At 39.3% G+C, this 23,929-nt stretch overlaps 1 protein-coding gene and 1 non-coding gene across 2 annotated transcripts in view; one reads left to right on the plus strand and one right to left on the minus strand.

The window, feature by feature from the left end:
- kcnt2b (potassium sodium-activated channel subfamily T member 2b) overlaps positions 1–23,929 on the minus strand; it is a 172,865-nt gene that overhangs the window by 58,078 nt on the left and 90,858 nt on the right. The window contains 2 exon segments of the mRNA XM_062990849.1: positions 22,063–22,243; positions 23,682–23,776. Of these exon segments, the coding sequence (XP_062846919.1) occupies positions 22,063–22,243; positions 23,682–23,776 (276 nt within the window).
- Positions 16,602–16,762, plus strand: LOC134309482 (U1 spliceosomal RNA). The gene has a single exon (XR_010011196.1). It is a non-coding gene; the product is annotated as a U1 spliceosomal RNA (small nuclear RNA).

A 23,929-nucleotide genomic window follows, 5' to 3' on the forward strand; every position in this document is an offset into this window, starting at 1 on the left:
CAAAAAGACCATTAAACAGTTACAGCTCATTCAGAACGCTGCTGCTAGAGTTTTAACTAAGACAAAGAGAACTGAGCACATCACTCCAGTTCTAAAATCTCTACACTGGCTTCCGGTTAGTTACAGAATATAATTTAAAGTGCTGCTACTGGTCTATAAATCTCTGAATGGGTTCGGCCCAGAATACATCTCAGAAATGTTCAGAGAATATAAACCCAGTAGATCTCTTAGATCCATGGACTCAGGTCAGCTAGTAGAGCCCAGAGTCCAAACTAAACATGGTGAAGCAGCATTTAGTTGTTGGGCTGCATATAACTGGAACAGACTGCCAGGAGATATTAGATGTTCCTCAAACATAGAAATCTTTAAATCCAGGTTAAAAACTTTTCTTTTTTCTTGTGCCTATGATTGAGCTCGAAATTTTTACTATTACCCTCATTTTACCATATTTCTTTTAGTCTTGTTTTAATTCCATATTCTCTAAACTGTAAGGTATATTTTACTATATTTTCTTTTAGTTTTTATGTTTTATTTGCTTATTTCTCTTGTTTTAATTTCGTATTTACCAAATTGTAGGGTATATTTTACAATATTTTCTTTTAATTTTTCAAGTTCTTAATTTTTATCTCTCTTGTTTGAATTTCATGTTTTTAATTGTAACTAAATGTTTGCAAGAAGTCTTTCTGAGGTTCTAGATCTCAGGAATGTTTTAATGCTTTTAATTTTTAATTTTTCCTTATGTAAAGCACTTTGAATTGCCACTGTGTATGAAAGGTGCTATACAAATAAACTTGCCTTGCCTTGCCTTGCCTTACCTTACCTCTGAATACCTAGTCTGAATCATCATTGACATTTTTGTTTCAATTATGGCCCAGACTGTTTAATTTTTAAAGTGCTAACATTTAACCAGCCCAAAAAAGAATTATTTTATTTAACTACAAATGCTACATGGTGGAAGTGGAAATGTACTAGCTCAAATCCTTTATTTATTCGCTTTAATGGAGCTACAGTGGGTTCTGCACAGCCGTAACCAGTTTTGCAGAAAATCCATTAAAATGACATTATATTTAACATGGAATAATTATACTGTAAACAATTTGCTCTCGTTTCTAAATTATTCGGCTACTTCTTATTCCTCATTCTGTACTTTTTAGACGGACTGGAGAGAAACATTAGAGCTCAAGCTAACAATCAGGAAACCTAATTGCAGGCGGAATCAAACCGGACAGGGTCACACTGAAGTGACCCCTCACAAATTCCACCAGAATATAGTTGAACAATGAAAATCAAAGGTCACAGGAAATGACACGCCAATGTGTGAGGATATGACAGCAATCATACTGCTCAATATTTCAGTGTATCATGTGTATGTGTGCATATGAAGCAAGTTTATGAGTACTGAGACATTTTAATACAAATTCTGATAAAAATATGACTCACAGGTTTAAATACTCATCATCTGTAATGAACCAGTGACAAAAATAATGAATGATCCTCTAGATATTTGCCTTGATTTAACTATTTGCGTCAGTGTGTCCATTACAGCTGCTGACTTCATTCATTACTGTCAGTTTTTTAATAACGTTCAGTGAACTGTATGACAACGTAGAAGCTCGTCTTCCTTCTTGTGAAGCAAATTGACAGAATCCATCATGTTTCATTCCTTTAACTAAAATATGAAGTGAGTCCCTACACTGACAGAACATTGGTTTAATTACAACAATGGTATGGACAACAGATAAATATTATATACACGGATCAGCCACAACATTAAAACCACCTCTTTGTTTCTACACTCACTGTCCATTTTATCAGCTCCACTTACCATATAGAAGCACTTTGTAGTTCTACAATTACTGACTGTAGTCCATCTGTTTCTCTGCATGCTTTGTTTGCCCCCTTTCATGGTCAGGACCCCCACAGGACCACCACAAAGTAGGTATTATTGGATCATTCTCAGTACTGCAGTGACACTGACATGGTGGTCGTGTGTTAGTGTGTGTTGTGCTGGTATGTGTGGATAAGACACAGCAATGCTGATGGAGTTTTTAAACACCTCACTGTCACTGCTGAACTGATAATAGTCCACCAACCAAAAATATCCAGCCAACAGCGCCCTGTGGGCTGTTCTGTGGTTGTCCTGTGGGGGCCATGACCATTAAAGAACAGGGTGAAAACAGGCTAAAAAGGCATGTAGATGGACTACAGATGGACTACAGTCAATAATTGTAGAACTTCAAAGTGCTTCTATATGGTAAGTGGAGCTGATAAAATGGACAGTAAATGTAAAAACAAGGAGGTGGTTTGTTATGGCTGGTCAGTGTATAATATTCTACACTGACCAGATGTTTGATGGCGGATCTTTCTCAGCACTGCAATGACAATAATATAGTAATAACATGGTAGTGTTTGTTGTCCTTGTGTTAGTGTATCAGCTACAGCAGTGTTGTTAGGATTTTAAACACCTTCATGTTGAAGGAAAATGGTGCTCCAACCAAAAATACAAGTTAACTATGCCTGTGATCAGAGAGTATCCACTGATAAAAGCCTAGAGGAAGATGAACACACATTGTGCATAAATGTTGTTGCTGTTGTTGTTTGGGTCCGTTCATGCGACTAGGCACATTGGGCGATACACGCTTTCCATCGTTCTCGGTCCGCTGCGGTGAGCCTGGCTTCCTCTCATGTGCATACATAAATAAATAAAATAAAAAATAATAATAAAGAAAAAAGAGAACACCTATAGTCTCTACACCTACAGAATGCTAACAGGGTATGTGTTCCTAATAAAGAGTGCACCAGTAAGGTGTACCTAAGAAAGTGCTTGGTGAGTGTATACACACACTCTATGACCAAAACTATGTGGATACCAGAAACTATGTGGATACCACCCCCCGCCCCCTCCCAAACTTTATCAGGTTGAATTAAATGTGGACAGTAGTAACCTAGTGGGTAGGGCGTTGGGCTATCAACTGAAAGGTTGAGAGTTTGAATCCCAGCTCTGCAATGCAGCTACTGTTGGGTCCTTGAGCAAGGCCTTTAACCCTCTCGGCTTCAGGGGTGCCGTACAATGGCTGACACTGTGTTCTGACCCCAGCTGGGATGTGCAAAGAAATAATTTTTGACATATACAGTGGTTTTTTCTAGTTTTTCCCTTTTTTAAATGTTATATCTACCATTAGTATAACTCTATTATAGCCTGTGCTAGAGTGGCACAGCAGTAAATTGCACTAGCCCACTTCTGCTGAATCCCCAGTGGTGCTATTAGCCAATCAGGCACCTACAGTGACCCTGGCCAGGATAAAGCAGTTTTAAAATATAAAAATGCAATTACTGGACCTGGTCCCTTTTACCACAATATGGCTTCTTAATTATAAAAGTGTTGGACTATAAAAGTGGTGGGTAGTAATAAAAGCTCTTGTTCTTTTCCACTGGTGGAGAAAATGTAACAATACACTTTGCAGTGCCACTCATGGCACATGCTCAATACAGTCTACCACATGTATTTAAGAGATTTACTGTTGTTCCTTTATTTTATATTTCCTGACTGCAGAAAGATACCAGGATCCTTAGAGTCATTGTCAGCCCATATACTGGTGCAGTGGGCCCTGGGTTCCTCCTGGTGCAGGACAATGCCCAGACTCATGTATTCGGAGTGTGTAGGAAGTTTTTGGATAATAAAAACTTTCCTGAATCCAATAAAGAACCTCTGGGACGTTATGTAATAGTGCATACAACACTGCCAAGTAGCACCGCAGACTGTCTAAGAGCTCACTGATGCCCTGATCCAGGTCCAGGAGGAGATCCTCCAGGAAACTATTCACTGTCTTATCAGGAGCTGGTTTAGACATTGTCTAAACCAGCATAAAGCAGGGGTGGGGAAACCTTTTGGCTGAAGGGCCACACTGGGTTTTAAAATTTGACAGACAGGCTGGGCCAGTAGCAGATGGGGAGTGAACTAATATAAATTATCAATCAAAAAATAAAATGTCTGTGTGTATAGACAATAGACTCGACTTTAACAAAGGTCGGTAGTGTTTGGAGTGTGCAAACTAGTGGAATCAACTGAAATGCAGGGTATTAAAGAAAAAAGGTGAAATAAAAGCAGACTCTTAAGTAGGGCTGTGCAATATGACGATCTCGGTACGCTTTTGAGAAGTGGTGATATACAATGCTATACGATATAATGTAAACTTAGTACAATGGCAGGCCACTGCCCGTATTTTAGCTTATAATGTTTATAAGTTATCTTAAACCACAAAATACTGTAGTTCTAAAACATTGACAGAATTACAGTGTTTATATTTTGTATTATTACAAAGCAAGCTGTATTTTTATTAATATTGACAAATATATTATAAATACATATATTGGGTGTGTTCGAAAACCTAGGGAGCTGCCTTGCTGTCTTACTGCCTACATAGGCAGCTGCCTCAGTAGAGAGGATTCTAATAAGTCAATGACTTATAAGTCAGGTTATTCAAACGCGCTACTCAGACAGCGATTCCATCGGGTTTCGCTTACTAAGCTAACAGTTAGCATCTTGCCATTCAAACCATTGGGATGGGGTGGCACAGCGTGCTAGCATGTCAATATAACATCTCCCTCCGTGCACCAAAAATTGTTAAATTCGCTGACAAACCCGAACTTGCAAAAAAAAAAAAAAAAACACTTTTATACAAGTATATACAAGTTAAAAATCAATAACAATTTATTTATGTTTCAAAATAACTTTCTCCGCACGTTTCTCCGCACCGTCAGCCATGTTTTTTTTATTACATTGAAATTTTAAGATGCCTAACTAGACAGCTTCTTAAGGCATCTAGGATTTCGAACAGCCTCATTCTCGGGAGCGCGCATAGGATGATGTAAAATGCTGTCTATGTAGGGAGCTCCCTAGCTTTTCGAACACACCCATTATATATACATTTTGACAATATTAAACAAACCAGCAGAATCTCACAATCACATTTATGCTCAGTTTTACTTCAAATAAATGAGCATTAAAAAAATCACAATATACAGCAGAACCGCGACCCAGATCAATCACACAGCAGCAGAAAATCATAACCGCTGCTTACCTGATCCATGTGTTGTTCCATTAGGGATATAATCCAGTTTTTTTCTTCTTGGCAACCATCTTGTATATTTCCAGAATATTTCCAGAATATATCAAATCCAACTGTTTTTATCCACCTAACTAATGAAAACCATAAAGGCACATGGGGGGCAAAAACATTACTGAGTCACTACTGAGCTGGGAATGAAAGATGATTGATGATTTTGGTTTTCACTGACTGTTGTTATGTCACATTTTCTTAACAAATCATACAACTTATATCAGTAAAGATATCAAGATTTAATCAATGTGTGATTTAAGTGTTCCATTAATTTTTTGAGCAGTGTATTTGTGTAGGAGTAGTTTACTTGTAGGGAAAATATTACTTTTAAGTTCTTTTTTTCTGTTATTTATGCATTTTCTCCTATTTTCTCCCAATTTAGCATAGTCAATTTGTCTTCTGCTGCTTGGGGATCCCTGATTGCAGTCGAGGTGGGTATACTGCCGCTCACGCCTCCTCCGACCCCCGCACAGCCCTTTATCATCCATGCATTTTGCACAGGCACCTCTATCTGCTAATCAGGGTCCTTACACAGCGTTTGAAGACCCCTATTATGCTCGCTAGATGGTGCCCAGCCGACCGGTGGCAACGCCGATTTTTAGAACCAAGGATTTCAGAATCTCAGCGCTGGTTGTGCTAGCGGAATATCCCGCTGCGCCACCTAGGCGCCACTTCTAAGTACTTTTGAGTATTTTTTGTGGTACAATTGGCTTTGTGCTTCCTGTTACTTTTTTTGCAACTAAACTGCAGTGGTTCCTCTACACATACAGTGTAAAACTTTTGGGTTGGTCTGTTATTTAATTTTAGCCTATAAAGTGAATCAATGCTGCTTATGGTTTTATTTTTCTAAAGTGAAGCTTTAGCTTTTTATTGACTTTCCAGCCTCTCTTCCAGAATGCTCTGAACTACTACAATTAACCAATCAGCGCACATGCTTGTTACTGTTACTTAATGCCTGAAGTACTAGAGATTATTAACATGAAGCCTAATATAAAGGTAAAATTATTTCCTGTATTATTACACACTGGTGATTTGGAGATCAACTTGATGATGAGATGAACTTCATAAGCAATTAAAGAATAAAATAAAAAGACCAGCTGGAGTCTACTGAAACACTCCTATAAGAATTTGCTGTGTTCAATTGCTTATGTACTGAACCCTATTTATATTGCAGTTTATTAATAAACAACACATTATCAATGCACATGCTTGACTGAATGAGATTTACCTCAGTTTGGGTTTCCTAACACTGTATAGTCCACAAAACTGTTAAGGAGATTTTATATCTGGGTCATGCTGACCAACCATGACCTTAACCAGACCCTAAAATATTGTTAACATAAGTTCACCATGTAAAAATCTCCTGAAATAAAGTGTGTAGTAAAACTGCTTGGATTTATAACTTCATACATTCAATACAGAAAAACACAAAACATAAAAAAAACATAACTTGGCAGTTAACTTGGCAGTTAAAAAAGGATATAAAATTGAAAACAACACCAGAACATGATTAATGGCACCCTTTGTTTACTATGAAAAGACAAAATCAGACTAACCTGTGAATAATTAAAAATAAGACTCACATTACTTTAATTAGCCTATGAATTGCAGCATTTTATTTCCTGTTTCTTGTTTACAATGACAAAAAAAAGAGAGCTGTCTGAGCAGACCAGAAATGCTAGTATTACCAAGCACAAGCAAATTAAAGGGGACCAGACTATCTTCAAAGCCCTTGACATCCCAGCTTCAATAGTTAAAAATGTTATCAAGAAGTAGCAACTCATGAAACGGTCCAGAGCCTTCCAGGACATGGTGGAAAGAGAAAAAATGATGAAAGAACTATACAACTGGTAGTTCAAAACATGGCAAAGAAACCATGTACAACATCCAAGGCACTTCAGGCTGAGCTGGACCCCAGGGTTTAAAAAAAAGCTTAAAAAAAAGAAAGACTGAACTTTGCCAAACTAAAATAGACAAACCACACATCCAAAAGTACACATGGTTAAGATGTAAAAAAATGGTCTGTAACTAAACAGTTAATAAACTGACCTAATCTTAATCCATTTGAAATTTGATTCAAGAGTTTAATAAACAAACCACAATCCTTCCTGGGAAAATGTTCTTCAGACAGATGAAAACAATTAACAATCTAGAGCTCTGTATATGGCAATGTATACCAGTGTTAAAAAAATGTGTGTGCTAAAAAAATGAAGCACCCCACCTACATTGAAACATGGTGGAGGATCCATAATGTTTTGGGGCTGCTTTGCTGCCTCCGGGACTGGAGGCCTTGGAAGTTTTACAGGACCAATGAAATCAGAAGATTATCACGGCATTTTAGACCAAAATGTGCTCCCAAGTGTAGAAACACAAGGTTTGAGTCGAACAAAATAGCCCATACAGCAGGATAGTGACCCAAAGCACACATCCAAAAGTACACATGGTTAAACGGTAAAAATTGGCCTAATCTCAATCCATTTTAAATTTGATTCAAGAGTTTAAGACAATTACAGTGCAAGAATGGAGAAAATCAACACCAGACAGGTGCAAGAACGTCACATGTGGCTACATAAATGTTTAGAGACTGTTGGTATTGCCAAAGTTGTGCAACCGAGTATTACTATGTTTCTTCTATATTTCTCTTCTTGAACTGACTGCATGTATGTTGACAGATTATCTATTTTGTTAAATGTATTTGGACGAGCTATAACATTTTCTAATGATACAAAGTTGGTACATGTCCACTTATTTCTGAAGATATTGGCTTTTTATACTAAACAAAACAATCAAGGGCTTAATAATGTTCAATAATCTCAACTGTATCTGATTGATCGGGGAGAATTAAATAAATGTGGAATTAATAATCTTCATAAATAATGGAAATACTTGTTCCTCTCCTCACAGTTCATTAATGTTCCGTGGTTTATCCGAGGGTGCAGCAGCCCCCTCAGTACCTATTTCCCACGCCTTTGCTGGCTGCCCATGTAAATTTTCATGTTTGAAACGTGATAACACTAAATAAAATCAACTTTAGAGGTGCTTAAATTATTTAGCAATATACACAGATATTACAGTAGAAAAAATTAACAGCACCCCTACAAATTAGATTTCTGATAAAGCTGCTTTCATCTTAAAATCTATAAATGGATTTTTATGCTAAAACCCAGTGGCTTTCACACGAACCTGTCAAACTCAGTAGCTTTGTATTACCTAGGGTTTCCAAATCCCTGCTGTTATTCATGCTAATAGAATTTGGTCATGCATCAGTATGCTATTGCTTTAGTACTGTTTTGAATATATTGTCTAGGTATAGCCATTTTCTCTTTAAAATTATACAACCCCAAATCAGAAAAAGTTGGGACAGTAGGGAAAATGAAAATAAAATAAAAATGCAATGTTCCTTACATTTACTTTAACTTTTATTTGATTGCAAACATTTCATGTTTTATCTGCTAAATTTCATTTCATTTATTAATAAACATCCATTCCTGCATTTCAGGCCTGCAACACATTACAATAGTTGGGACAGTAAAGCATTTACCACTTTGTAATGATGCCATTCCTTTTCACCACACTTAAAAGACGTTTTGGCTCAGAGGAGACCAAGTGATTTAGTGTTTTAGCTTTTATTTTGTCTCATTCTTCCTGCAAACACGTCTTAAGATGTGCAACATTACGGGGTCGTCATTGTCGCATTTTTCATTTTAAAATTCTCCACACATTCTCTATTGGGGACAGGTCAGGACTGGAGGCAGGTCAGTCCAGTACTCGTACCCTCTTCTTCCGCAGCCATGCCTTTGTAATGTGTGCAGCATGTGGTTTTGCATTGTCTTGTTGAAAAATACATGAACATCCCTGGAAAAGATGACGTCTTGAAGGCAGCAAATGTTGCTCTAAGATCTCAATGTACTTTTCTGCATTAATGCTGGCATCACAGAAATGTAAATGACCTTTGCCAAGGGCACTGACACAGCCCCATACCATGACAGACCCTGGCTTTTGTCCTTTTTCGTCTTTGGTCCAGAGCACACGGCATCCATATTTTCCAAAAAAGGCCTGGAACGCTGATTCATCTGACCACAATACACGTTTCCACTGTGTGATGGTCCATCCTAGATACCTCCGAGCCCAGAGAAGTCGACACTGCTTCTGGACATGGTTAACATAAGACTTCTTTTTTGCACAGTAAAGTTTTAAGTGGTATTTGTGCATGTAACTCTGTATTGTAGTGCCTCAGAAAGGTTTGCCAAAGTAATCTCTCACCCATGTGGTTATATCAGCTGTTGTTGAGTGGCGGTTCTTGATGCAGTGCCGTCTGAGGGATCGAAGATCACGGGTGTTCAGCTTAAGCTTGCGCCCTTGGCCTTTACCCGCTGAAATTTCTCCTGATACCTTGAATGGTTTAATGATATTATGTACTGTAGAAGGAGAAATATGCAAATCCCGTCCAATCTTCCTTTGAGGTTCATTGTTTTTAAACATTTTAATCATTTTCTCACAGATTTGTTACAAACTGGAGATCTTCTGATCATCTTTGCTCCTCAAAGACTCAGCCTTTCCTGGATGCTGCTTTTGTACCAAACCATGATTACATTCACCTGATGACATCACCTGTTTGGAATCACATCATTATTTAGTTTATTCACCTCATTACTAGCCCTAAATTGCCCCATCCCAACTTTTTTTGGAATGTATTGCAGGTCTGAAATGCAGGAATGGATGTTTATTAACAAATTAAATGAAGTTGAGCAGATAAAACATGAAATATCTTGGGTTCAAACTGTCTGCAATCAAATAAAAGTCAAAGTAAATGTAAGGAACACTGCATTTTTATTTTATTTGCATTTTTAATACTGTCCCAACTTTTTCTGATTTGGGGTTGTATTAAAATACAATGTGACCACTGACTAAGCAATAAGAAAATTCACTCACTCTCACTCACTCACTCACTCACTCACTGTCTTAACCGCTTATCCAGTTAGGGTCGTGGAGGGGTGCTGGAGCCTATCCCAGCTTTTCAATGGGTGCAAGGCACACTGTAACACCCTGGACGGGGCGCCAGTCCATCGCAGGGCAGACACACACACACATTCACCAATAGGGCAATTCAGTGTCTCCAATTACCTTGACTGCATGTTTTTGGACTGTGGGAGGAAACCGGAGCTCCTGGAGGAAACCCACGCAGACACGGGGAGAACATGCAAACTCTGCACAGAGAGCACCCGGACCGCCCCGTCTGAGGATCAAACTCAGGACCTTCTTGCTGTGAGGCGACAGTGAGCCACCGTGTCGCCCTTAAGAAAATTCAGTGCTGACCATTTTTTATCATTGACGTTATGCCATCTTATTGATTAGCTGTTGCAGCTGTACTTCACAGCTGACTGTTTTCACTATGTGCTTTACTGTGGATTTAGCTCATAGATCGAGCTTTCCAGTAAATCCAGTCTTCAAATGCAGGAGATTAGAACATTAAACCTCATCTTTCTTCTAAATGTGTGGACTTGAGTACCCATGTGTATTTAGAATGCTGGTGTTCTACTGATTCATACAAAAGACTATTACAATACAATAAAAATGCAATTTAACAGTAAGCCTGGGTCTCAACTGAGCAGCGTGGGTGTGAACTTCACAGACAGGAACTGCATTAAGGGATTAGGTGTTCAGGGCAGCTGTGCAGAGGCGTGAGGTCAGATCTGCACTCAGTTAAAAGAACATTATGGGGGTTTTGTAAGATGACAGGATGTGATGCATCCATATTTTTGTGATGTGCAGGTGGGCAAAATGTTGTATAAAGTCATCATCGGACATGCAGTTCCAGATGTTATTTAATAAGAGGACTTAAATTTGATTTGGTAATCGTTCTATCCCTGCTAATTGGACAGATGTGTAGATTCAGCTTTTGCTTTTAAATACAAATACAAATAAATAATTTCCTCCTATATCATTTATTAATTCAGTCTAACAGACAGCATCTTTACAGTTTTAGGCTGCGTTTAAAAAAAGTTGCTTCCTGAAAAATAATATGCAACTTTATTACATATTAACGTACTAACTAAAATACACTGTATTGCCAAAAGTTTCGCTCATCTGCCTTCACACGCATATGAACCTGAGTGACATCCCATTCTTAATCCATAGGGTTTAATATTATGTCGGCCCACCCTTTGTAGCTATAACAGCTTCAACTCTTCTGGGAAGGCTTTTCACGAGTATAAGGAGTGAGTTTATGGGAATTTTTGACCATTCTTCTAGAAGCGCATTTGTGAGGTCAGACACTGATGTTGGATGAGAAGGCCTGGCTCACATTCTCCGCTCTAATTCATCAGTGCTTTGTGCACTGGTGCGCAGTCAAGTTGGAACAGGACCAAACTCTTCCCACAAAGTTGGGAGAATGAAATTATCCAAAATATCTTGGTATGCTGAAGCATTAAGAGTTCCTTTCACTGGAACTAAGGGGCCGGGCCCAACTCCTGAAAAACAACCCCACACCATAATCCCCCCTCCACCAAACTTTACACTCGGCACAATGCAGTCAGACAAGTACCGTTCTCCTGGCAACCACCAAACCCAGACTCATCCATCTTGATTCGTCACTCCAGAGAACACGTCTCCACTGCTCTAGAGTCCAGTGGCGCCATGCTTTACACCACTGCATCCGACGCTTTGCATTGCGCTTGGTGATGTAAGGCTTGGATGCAGCTGCTCGGCCATGGAAACCCATTCCATGAAGCTCTACACACTGTTCTTGAGCTAATCTGAAGGCCACATGACGTTTGGAGTTCTGTAGTGATTGACTCTGCAGAAAAGTTGGCGACCTCTGCGCACTATGCGCCTCAGCATCCGCTGACCCCGCTCTATCATCTTACGTGGCCTACCACTTCGTGGCTGAGTTGCTGTCATTCCCAATCGCTTCCACTTTGTTATAATACCACTGACAGTTGACTGTGGAATATTTAGTAGAGAGGAAATTTCACAACTGGACTTGTTGCACAGGTGGCATCCTATCACGGTACCACGCTGGAATTCACTGAGCTCCTAAGAGCAACCTATTCTTTCACTAATGTTTGTAGAAGCAGTCTGCATGCCTAGGTGCTTGGTTTTATACACCTGTGGCCATGGAAGTGATTGGAACAACTGAATTCAATGATTTGGATGGGTGAGTGAATACTTTTGGTAATATAGTGTACCTTCTAATTACTTTGGTGAGCTATAAGAAAAAATTTCTGCTCCTTAACTGTACGAAACAACACTCTTTATTAGCAACTGATCTTGAGTGAGTTACAAAAGCATGAAAAAAGACCATATCTGATATACAGCAGATGTACAACACTATGCTGAACAAGTGAACAGAACATACAGGTCACCAAACCCAACACACTTAACAAAAATGTAACACAAAACTCAACATCATAACAAACTCAACATCATAACAAACACATTTACATGAACGCTCCCCACACTATTCCAACCATAAAACCCATTTTAACCCTTATTAATGTTTCAGCTGAGGGTGCAATGTATCATGGGATACCATGGTCCCACGACAGATGACGTCACCAGCATTTCTATAAACACACACTCACACACATATATTTCCATGCTAATGCTGTACATTTATAATTTCATCTTGTTTTATTTTGTACCTAGTTTATATACAGTTTTTATATACACTGATCAGCCATAACATTAAAACCACCTCCTTGTTTCTACACTCACTGTCCATTTTATCAGCTCCACTTACCATACAGAAGCACTTTGTAGTTCTACAATTACTGACTGTAGTCCATCTGTTTCTCTGCATGCTTTGTTAGTCCCCTTTCACCCTGTTCTTCAATGGTCAGGACCCCCACAGGACCACCACAGAGTAGGCATTATTTAGGTGGTGGATCATTCTCAGCACTGCAGTGACACTGACATGGTGGTGGTGTGTTAGTGTGTTTTGTGCTGATGTGAGTGGATAAGACACAGCAGTGCTACTGGAGTTTTTAAACACCTCACTGTCACTGCTGGACTGAGAATAGTCCACCAACCAAAAATACCCAGCCAAAAGCACCCCGTGCGATCGTCATGGTATTTAAAAACTCCAGCAGTGCTGCTGTGTCTGATCCACTCATACCAGCACAACACACACTAACACACCACCACCATGTCCTTGTCACAGCAGTGCTGAGAATGATCCACCACCCAAATAATACCTGCTCTGTGGTGGTCCTGACCATTAAAGAACAGGGTGAAAGCAGGCTTAAAAAGTATGTAGAGAAACAGATGGACTACAATCAATAATTGTAGAACTACAGTATGGAGCTGACAATATATATATATATATCATTGCTACTAATCTCTCCTTGTCACTACTTATCTACCTTGGTGCAATTTTTTCTTAGTGCAATTGTATTAGGCTTTGATGTCATGATCAATAATAGAAGCAGAACAGAGATTTGTGGTACAATATGTGCCTCACAGCACCATGAGTCCTGAGGGACAGGGTTCAATTCTTGCCTCTACTTAACTGTTTGTGAGATATTTCACATTCAATCATAATGTACAATTAGTAAAATTAGTTGGGTGCTATGATTTCTTTTGTAAATATACACAGATTTACAAATTAATGCCTGGAACACTTGCCTATAATTCAAAATTAATTAATTGAATCCCTGATTTTTCAGCAATATTTGTATACATGCACTCACACACACTTACAGCAGGCAGGTGCAAACAAACAAAACCAGATTTGTCCTAGCACAGTCACTAGGTCCTTCGAACAATGCCCCTTTCAGTTATCTGAGAGAGATGTTTCCTGTCCTACACGATGGTGTGTTATACGGATAGCCCACCCACCTCACACACATACACACAGGAGACTTGAAAACAGAAGGTCAGTAGAGATTGCCCACACATACAGAAAAGAAATCCCTGTTCTTGGGATGGGTGGGGGGTCATTAAATGTCAACCTGTTATGTGGATGAAAGCGGATGAGGAAGAGCCACAGTGGACCTGTTCAGTAATTTCTCTTTTCTGTGAGGTAGTGGATGGGGCACCCAAGAGTGCACACTAGTGAGCGAGCCCCCCCATGAAATACATGAAAGCTTGTTCCATCCTGTGATTTCAAAATCAGAGTCCCACAGGTAAGCCAGCCAGCCTGTGTGTGTGTGTGTGTGTTTGAAAAGTAAAGATAGACAGACAGACAGACAGACAGACAGATAGAGATAGATAGATGGACAGGTAGATAAATAGATTTACAGACAGAAAGACAGACGGACAGATAGATTTATAGAAAGACAAAGAGAAAAACAGATAGACAGACAAGCAGACAGATAGAGAGACAGATAGAAAGAAAGACAGATATATAAACAGACAGACAGATAGACAGATAGAGATAGATAGATGAACAGGTAGATAGAAAGATTGACAGACAAACAGACAGATAGATAAACAGATAGATAGACCGACAGATAGATGGACAAATAGATTTAAAGACAGACAAAGAGAAAACAGACAGACAGACAGATATATACTGTAGATAGACAGACAGAGGTACAGACAGACAGACAAAGACAGACAGACAGACAGATAGATAGATTCATAGACAGACAGAGGGACAGATAAACATACAGACAGACAGCTAGCTAGATAGCTAGATAGATAGATAGATAGATAGATAGATAGATAGATAGATAGATAGATAGATAGATAGATAGATAGATAGATAGACAGACAGAGGGACAGATAAACATACAGACAGACAGCTAGCTAGCTAGCTAGCTAGCTAGCTAGATAGATAGATAGATAGATAGATAGATAGATAGATAGATAGATAGATAGATAGATAGATAGATAGATAAACATACAGACAGACAGCTAGCTAGCTAGCTAGCTAGCTGGATAGATAGTAGATAGATAGATAGATAGATAGATAGATAGATAGATAGATAGATAGATAGATAGATAGATAGATAGATAGATAGATAGATACATACAGACAGACAGCTAGCTAGCTAGCTAGCTAGATAGATAGATAGTAGATAGATAGATAGATAGATAGATAGATAGATAGATAGATAGATAGATAGACAGACAGACAGACAGACAGACAGACAGACAGACAGACAGACAGACAGACAAATATCCTTAGCTCTTCTGAGATGCTAAACTCTGGTGTGTGTGTGTGTGTGTGTGTGTGTGTGTGTGTGTTTACTCATTTGGGAGGGGTGTAAGCTTTTATTAGGTTTGTATATGAATGGCTGCATGTGTTGAAGTGTATGTTGATAAGTGTGAAAGCTAGCAGATGTGCAGATTCTCAGGGGCCCACAGACACAAAAACACCTTGCATCAATGCTTCTGTCATCTTAACTACGTACTTCAAATAATCACAACATATGAAATCACAAATCATCAAAAATACCACCGAAAGACATGCAATTCATAACACAGCTCGTTAAAGTACTTTGGATTTTGGACATACATTGATACACCTCATTAACAAAAGTATTTGGACACCCCTTCTAATTACAGGATGTATAAAATCATCTATATAAAATAAATTAAATGCTTTCAACATTGAGGCAGCCGTTTGGGACAGGCCTCCAGCCCTCTTATGATTAGGCATGAAGACAGTTTGAAATATTAAAGGAATTTAAAAATGAATGTCTGGAGCCACCTTGCTAATTCTACAGTCTAAATAAGTGATTACAGCATAAAGCAGAATAGAAACAGTGTTATAAATATTGCCAATTCTTTTATTCTAAATCCAAGTGTTGAACAAATGTCAAAAGTAAACACAAACTTGGTAGCAAATTATTGTTCTGCACAAATACTTAATTATTATTTGCGGAACTTAAGTGAGCTTATGTGGTTTAATGGTAGGAGCCTTGCTGTTAATAACAGCAGTGCCTGAGGTCTGGGGGTTTGAATTTCCAGGCTGGGCTTAGAAATACAGTCACATGGCATTATGACCTAGCCGTTGGGCACATATCAATTCACTGTCCCAAGGGTCGGTCACAAGCCTGGTAAAATAGCATGTTTGCTTTATTGTAATTGTAGCATGTTTAAAAGTTTGAATTCGTTTCTGACTGTTAAGCCTCAAAACGTAATTCCATTTTTACACTGTTGACATGATTACCTTGTCTGTACTTGGTCAGATCATGAATTGTCATTAAGATTAATCTAATGATATTTCAGTTCTAAAACTCAATTAGGCAGCACAGTGGCTAAGTGGGTAGCACTGTCTCCTCACAGCAAGAAGGTCCTGGGTTTGATCTCTAGGTGGAGCAGTCTGGGTCCTTTCTGTGTGGAGTTTGCATGTTCTCCCCATGTCTGTGTGTTTCCTCTGGGAGCTCCAGTTTCCTCCCACAGTCCAAAGACATGCAGTCAGGTAAATTGGAGATACAAAATTGTCCATGACTGGTATTTGATATTAAACTTGTGAACTGATGAATCTTGTGTAACCAGTAACTATCTGTCCTGTCATGAAGGTAACCATTCATACATACCTGGCAGGGGCAAGACCGTGATCAAGAAGGTGGTTCACCCAGGATTAGGCTCAGACATTGCACTCCGGTTGTGCTGACCCCTGCGAATTCCCCAAATGTGGGAATCTCGACTGCATAATTTCTGTTCAATAATTTCCTTCGGGATAAATAAAGTATCTAATCTAATCTAATCTATCCATCTATCCATCCATCCATCCATCCATCTAAAACATGATGTTAAATTCTTAATAAATAAATTTACATTTACATTTTCTGCATTTAGCAGACATTCTTATCCAGAGCGACTTACAGAAGAGCTTCCATAGCAAACATTTCATTACTCTAGTTTAAGTACACAACAGTTCAAGAACACAAAACTGCTGAAACCATGTTAGAACCAGTGTTTTGTTTTGTTTTTTTATTAAAGAAATGAAAAAGAGTTAGTAAGTAAGTACAAGTCAGCTTAAGTGTTTAGTAAAAAGGTGGGTTTTTAATCGTTTTTTAAAGACAGCAAGAGACTCAGATGTTCAGACAGACAGAGGAAGTTCATTCCATCACTTGGGTGCCAGAACAGAGAAGAGCTTTGATGCTTGTCTTCCTTTAGTCCTGGGTGGAGGATCAAGTCGAGCGAGACTGGTGGCTCAGAGGTTGCGTGGTACAGAGCGGGGTTTGATTAGACCACGAAGGTAGCTTGGGGCTGGTCCATGTTTGGCTTTGTGAGCATCAGTGTTTTAAACTAAATGCGTGCAGCTACAGGAAGCCAGTGCAGAGAACGCAGCAGTGGGGTGATGTGGCAGTGTTTAGGTTGGTTAAAAACCAGGCGAGCAGCTGCATTTTTAATTTTGAATGAGCTGCAATGAGCTGCAAAATAAATAAAACTCAATTATCATTAACTCTTCTAAGCAGCTGACTGAGGATCCAAAAATGAAGGTGAAATTGTCCTTTACACTAGAAGACATAGTTTCATAGATTTGATCAAGGCATCAAGGCTCAGCACCCAGGTGGTGGAACACACTTCCCCTGTTCTGTAACCTAAATTTCCTCCGAACATGAATTTCAGCAGATTCATGTTCTTAGATGGTGTCTACTTGTTCTGGAGTCTACTTTGTAATGTTAACCTAGCTAGCATTTCAGTAAGTCACTCTGAATCAGACCTTCTGCTAAATTCTGTAGTGTAAATGGTGTGGAAATACTAGTGCCCTGGAGCAAGTACTAAACTCAACCTTATTAAACCTTTGGGATCAATTGAAACCTTTCTTGTCCACTGGTGTGCCTGAGCCTGAACACGTAACAACTTTCAGGAACAGTGGATGCCGTTATTGGGACAACTTTATATTATTTATTTTTTTAGGATTTTAACATCATGTTTTACACACTTTGGTTACATTCATGACAGAACTGGTTAAAGGTTACACAAGATTTATCAGTTCAAGTTTAATGTCAAACACAGTCATGGACAATTTTGTATCTCCAATTCACCTCACTTGCATGTCTTTGGACTGTGCAGGGGAAACCGGAGCTCCCAGAGAACATGCAAACTCCACACAGAAAGGACCTGGTCTGCTTCACCTTCTGGATCGAACCCAGGACCATCTTGCAGTGAGGCGACAGTGCCACCCACCAAGCCATATTGATGCTCATGGTTTTGGAATGGGAGGTCAAACAAGCTCATGACCAGGTGTCCACATACTGTTAGCCACATAGCATATTTTAACATACATTTAGTTTTGCATTTAACCTTAAACATACTAAAATTTACAATAAGGACTATTAATTAAATAATTAAGATGTGGTGCTGTGTAGAATGCCTTTATTTGTCATATATACATATACAAATGTACATTAATTCAGTCATTAATTGACTGTTTTACCATCGCTTTATCCTATTCAGTGTTGTGGTGGGTCCAATTCATTGGTTGAAAGGCAGAATACTTCCCTGGACAGGTTACCAGTCCATCACAGGGCAAACACACACACACACACACACACACACAAACACACCTAAGGCAATTTTGTATCCCCAATTAACCTGACTGCATGTCTTTATCTGGGGAGCATGCAAACTCCAAACAGAAAGAACTCAGACTGCTGCACCTGGGGATCGAACCCAAGACCTTCTTGCTGTGACAGAGCTACAGTAATATACAATGCTAACGTTTTGCAAAGCACATGAACATACAGCCTAATAAATGTGTTTCTGTTTCACGTACATGGACGTAACTAGAAATGACAGCAGAAATGACATTTAAACAAGAACGGTGGAAATCAAGGCAAGATCAGAAAGGTCTAGAAGATGCTAAAATAGTGCTGTTCACATGATGACTTAAAAGGCAAACGAGGTAAAACGTCCTTATGACAGTAAAAGCGCTTGCAGAAAGGTTAAACTGAAGCTCTTAGTATAGCTCTCCCAATGACTTACATCAATAAACATCTGTGGGTAGATCTTAAATAAGCTTGCAAGATGACCCAAGGATGACCTAGAAGGCCTATCCGGAAAGGTCTTCTGCAAGAATGAGTGCCTACTCTTTGAAAGCACTGTTATTTCCAAAGTGGATCTTAGTAATTACTTACATATTAGGGTGTTCAAACCTATAGCAAATAGCACAATGTACATTGACATTTGCAGAGAAAATTCTTTTAATAGCTATACAAGTTGTTTATACTTCTTCCTCACTAAAATGCAAATAAATAATATGGCCAGCAGTGTTACAGTCCATATCTTCCCACACGGAAATGTAATACAGTGTATCACAAAAGTGAGTACACCCCTCACATTTCTGCAGATATTTAAGTATATCTTTTCATGGGACAACACTGACAAAATGACACTTTGACACAATGAAAAGTAGTCTGTGTGCAGCTTATATAACAGTGTAAATTTATTCTTCCCTCAAAATAACTCAATATACAGCCATTAATGTCTAAACCACCGGCAACAAAAGTGAGTACACCCCTTAGTGAAAGTTCCTTAAGTGTCAATATTTTGTGTGGCCACCATTATTTCCCAGAACTGCCTTAACTCTCCTGGGCATGGAGTTTACCAGAGCTTCACAGGTTGCCACTGGAATGCTTTTCCACTCCTCCATGACGACATCACGGAGCTGGCGGATATTCGAGACTTTGCGCTCCTCCACCTTCCGCTTGAGGATGCCCCAAAGATGTTCTATTGGGTTTAGGTCTGGAGACATGCTTGGCCAGTCCATCACCTTTACCCTCAGCCTCTTCAATAAAGCAGTGGTCGTCTTAGAGGTGTGTTTGGGGTCATTATCATGCTGGAACACTGCCCTGCGACCCAGTTTCCGGAGGGAGGGGATCATGCTCTGCTTCAGTATTTCACAGTACATATTGGAGTTCATGTGTCCCTCAATGAAATGTCACTCCCCAACACCTGCTGCACTCATGCAGCCCCAGACCATGGCATTCCCACCACCATGCTTGACTGTAGGCATGACACACTTATCTTTGTACTCCTCACCTGATTGCCGCCACACATGCTTGAGACCATCTGAACCAAACAAATTAATCTTGGTCTCATCAGACCATAGGACATGGTTCCAGTAATCCATGTCCTTTGTTGACATGTCTTCAGCAAACTGTTTGCGGGCTTTCTTGTGTAGAGACTTCAGAAGAGGCTTCCTTCTGGGGTGACAGCCATGCAGACCAATTTGATGTAGTGTGCGGCGTATGGTCCGAGCACTGACAGGCTGACCCCCCACCTTTTCAATCTCTGCAGCAATACTGACAGCACTCCTGCGCCTATCTTTCAAAGACAGCAGTTGGGTGTGACGCTGAGCACGTGCACTCAGCTTCTTTGGACGACCAACGCGAGGTCTGTTCTGAGTGGACCCTGCTCTTATAAAACGCTGGATGATCTTGGCCACTGTGCTGCAGCTCAGTTTCAGGGTGTTGGCAATCTTCTTGTAGCCTTGGCCATCTTCATGTAGCGCAACAATTCGTCTTTTAAGATCCTCAGAGAGTTCTTTGCCATGAGGTGCCATGTTGGAACTTTGAGTGACCAGTATGAGAGAGTGTGAGAGCTGTACTACTAAATTGAACACACCTGCTCCCTATGCACACCTGAGACCTAGTAACACTAACAAATCACATGACATTTTGGAGGGAAAATGACAAGCAGTGCTCAATTTGGACATTTAGGGGTGTAGTCTCTTAGGGGTGTACTCACTTTTGTTGCCGGTGGTTTAGACATTAATGGCTGTATATTGAGTTATTTTGAGGGAAGAATAAATTTACACTGTTATATAAGCTGCACACAGACTACTTTTCATTGTGTCAAAGTGTCATTTTGTCAGTGTTGTCCCATGAAAAGATATACTTAAATATCTGCAGAAATGTGAGGGGTGTACTCACTTTTGTGATACACTGTATATGACATATATGCTCCTATATCAATAATGGTTTTTCCACATATGTTACTATAACATAATAAAATGTGTGTATGTACATACACCGACCAGGCATTATGACCACTGAAAGGTGAAGTGAATAACACTGATTATCTCTTCATCACGGCACCTGTTAGTGGGTGGGATATATTAGGCAGCAAGTGAACATTTAATCCTCAAAGTTGATGTGTTAGAAGCAGGAAAAATGGGCAAGTGTAAGGATTTGAATAAGCTTGAGAAGGAACAAATTATGATGGCTAGACGACTGGGTCAGAGCATCTCCAAAACTGCAGCTCTTGTGGGGTGATCCCAGTCTGCAGTGGTCAGTTTCTTATCAAAAGTGGTCCAAGGAAGGAACAGTGGTAAACCAGGGTCATGGGCAGGGCCAAGGCTCATTGATGCACGTAGGGAGCGAAGGCTGGCCCGTGTGCTCCGATCCAACAGATGAGCTACTGTAGCTCAAATTGCTGAAGGAGTTAATGCTGGTTCTGATAGCACAGTGCATCACAGTCTGTTGATTTTGGGGAAGCAAAATGCTTCTAAATGTGTTATGTCATAGAACATATACGACTGGGCGCCCTCTAGCAGGCATAATTGGCAGTGCCTGCAGCAGACAAAATTGGCTTCCAGTCTTCTGGGTGGAAAAGACTAGACTAAGAGGGTGGGTTTACTTCATACATTTGAGTAACTGATATATAGAAATAAGCCTTTTTGACATATGTTACATATATGTAAGAAAAAAAATTACACATACATGAGCATACATATTTCTATGGGCCACACATACAGTATGTCAATATATGAAATTGTTCCAATTTCCAATATGTTTCATATATAGTTTGCACAAATATGGGCATATATTTTTATATATGAAAATGTTATATATGTACATATATTACATTTGTTTATGGGATTCTTCTAGTAAAAGTGATGAATAAAATCTTTAATTACATCTTTTAAAAGGATGTACCCAGTTGATGATGAGCTTGTTTACACAGATTTTTTCTCATTATATGACACCATGTGAAAGGTGTGGCGGAGGTTAATAGTAAAAACAGCTCTGGTTCCTACCTGTATGGGAAGCACAATGAGAGCAACACAGATCATGATGACCACCAGGAGCTGCGAGGGCCAGATCTGTGGTGTGACGTCTCCAAACCCCACGGTGGAAAACGTCACCACACAGAAATAGAGTGAGTCAAACAGTGTCAGGTTATTCCCTGCTCGCTCCAGGTGCTGAATCCCACAGATGCTAAAAAGATATGGAATCAGGGGAGAAAAGAAGAAAATATGAATAAATATGGAAAGTTGTAGTGTAAATATGTTTTACACCATGTGTTCAATTACCCGGTTGTATCTCCCCTACCCTGACAAAGGAGAACCGTACCTAACACACACCCCGACCAGCATGTGTGCAGTAGCCAACCACTACCGTTGCCACCGATAGGCAAGGCCTTAACCCTTAATTGCTTGGACTGTATTCAACTACAGTTGTAAGTCACCTTGAATGAAAACATCTGCTGATTAAAGCAAATGTAATATTAAAATCTATTATTATTACTACAACCCCAAATCAGAAGAAGTTGGGACAGTATTAAAAATGCAAATAAAATAAAAATGCAGTGTTCCTTACATTTACTTTGACTTTTATTTGATTGCAGACAGGATGAACCTGAGATATTTCATGTTTTATCTGCTCAACGTCATTTCATTTATTAATAAACATCCATTCCTGCATTTCAGGCCTGCAACACATTCCAAAAAAAGTTGGGACAATAAAGCATTTACCACTTTGTAATGCTGCCATTCCTTTTCACCACACTTAAAAGATGTTTTGACACCGAGGAGACAGTAAAAGTGGACGCTGCTTCTGGACATGGTTAACATAGAGCTTCTTTTTTGCACAGTAAAGTTAAGTAACATTTGTGCATGTAACTCTGTATTGTAGTGCTTGATAAAGGTTTGTTAAAGTAATCCCTCACCCATGTGGTTATATCATATATGCGGTTCTTGATGCAGTGTCGCCTGAGGGTTTAAAGATCATGGGTGTTCAGCTTAAGCTTGCGCCCTTGGTCTTTATGCACTTAAATTCCTCCCGATTCCTTGAATTGTGCAAATATGCAAATTTCTTCCAGTCTTTCTTTGAGGTTTATTGTTTTTAAACATTTCAATTATTTTCTCACACATTTGTGGACAAACTGGAGATCCTCTGATCATCTTTGCTCATCAAAGACTCAGCCTTTCCTGGATGCTGCTTTTGTACCAAACCATCATTACAATCACCTGTTGAAATCACCTGTTTGGAATCACATCATTATTTAGTTTTTTTTACCTCATTACTAGCCCTAAATTGCCCCATCCCAACTTTTTTTTAGAATGTGTTGCAGACCTGAAATGCAAGAATGGATGTATGTTAATAAATGAAATGAAGTTGAGCAGATAAAACATGAAATCTCAGGTTCATCCTGTTTGAAATCAAATAAAAGTCAAAGTGAATGTAAAACACAGCATTTTTATTTGATTTGCATTTTCCATACTGCCCCAACTTTTTTTTGATTTGGGGTTGTATTATTATTATTATTAAACTGGTAACAGAAATACACCCAGTTATCATTTTTAAGTAGCCAATCCAACTACAGGTAGGAGAAAAACCAGAGAAACCATAATGATACCCCAATGATGCCTCTTACCAGGTAAAGATGAGGCAGACGAGGGTACTGATGAGGATAAGCACCTGGTTGAACATGGCTGAGTGGGTGCGCTGGATAGCTCTGTGCAGGTCGTTCTGCAAAACACATACACACACACACATATACAAACAGACAAACACACAGAGAGAGATCAGAGAGGCATTCGACTGAAGCTGAGTGATCTGGTTCAAAGGAGTGTGAAAAATGTGTTTAGCAGCACAGGCATGTAAATGTCAGGAAACAGAGCT

The sequence above is a fragment of the Trichomycterus rosablanca genome, chromosome 2, assembly GCF_030014385.1.
Source record: "Trichomycterus rosablanca isolate fTriRos1 chromosome 2, fTriRos1.hap1, whole genome shotgun sequence".
Lineage (NCBI taxonomy): Eukaryota > Metazoa > Chordata > Actinopteri > Siluriformes > Trichomycteridae > Trichomycterus > Trichomycterus rosablanca.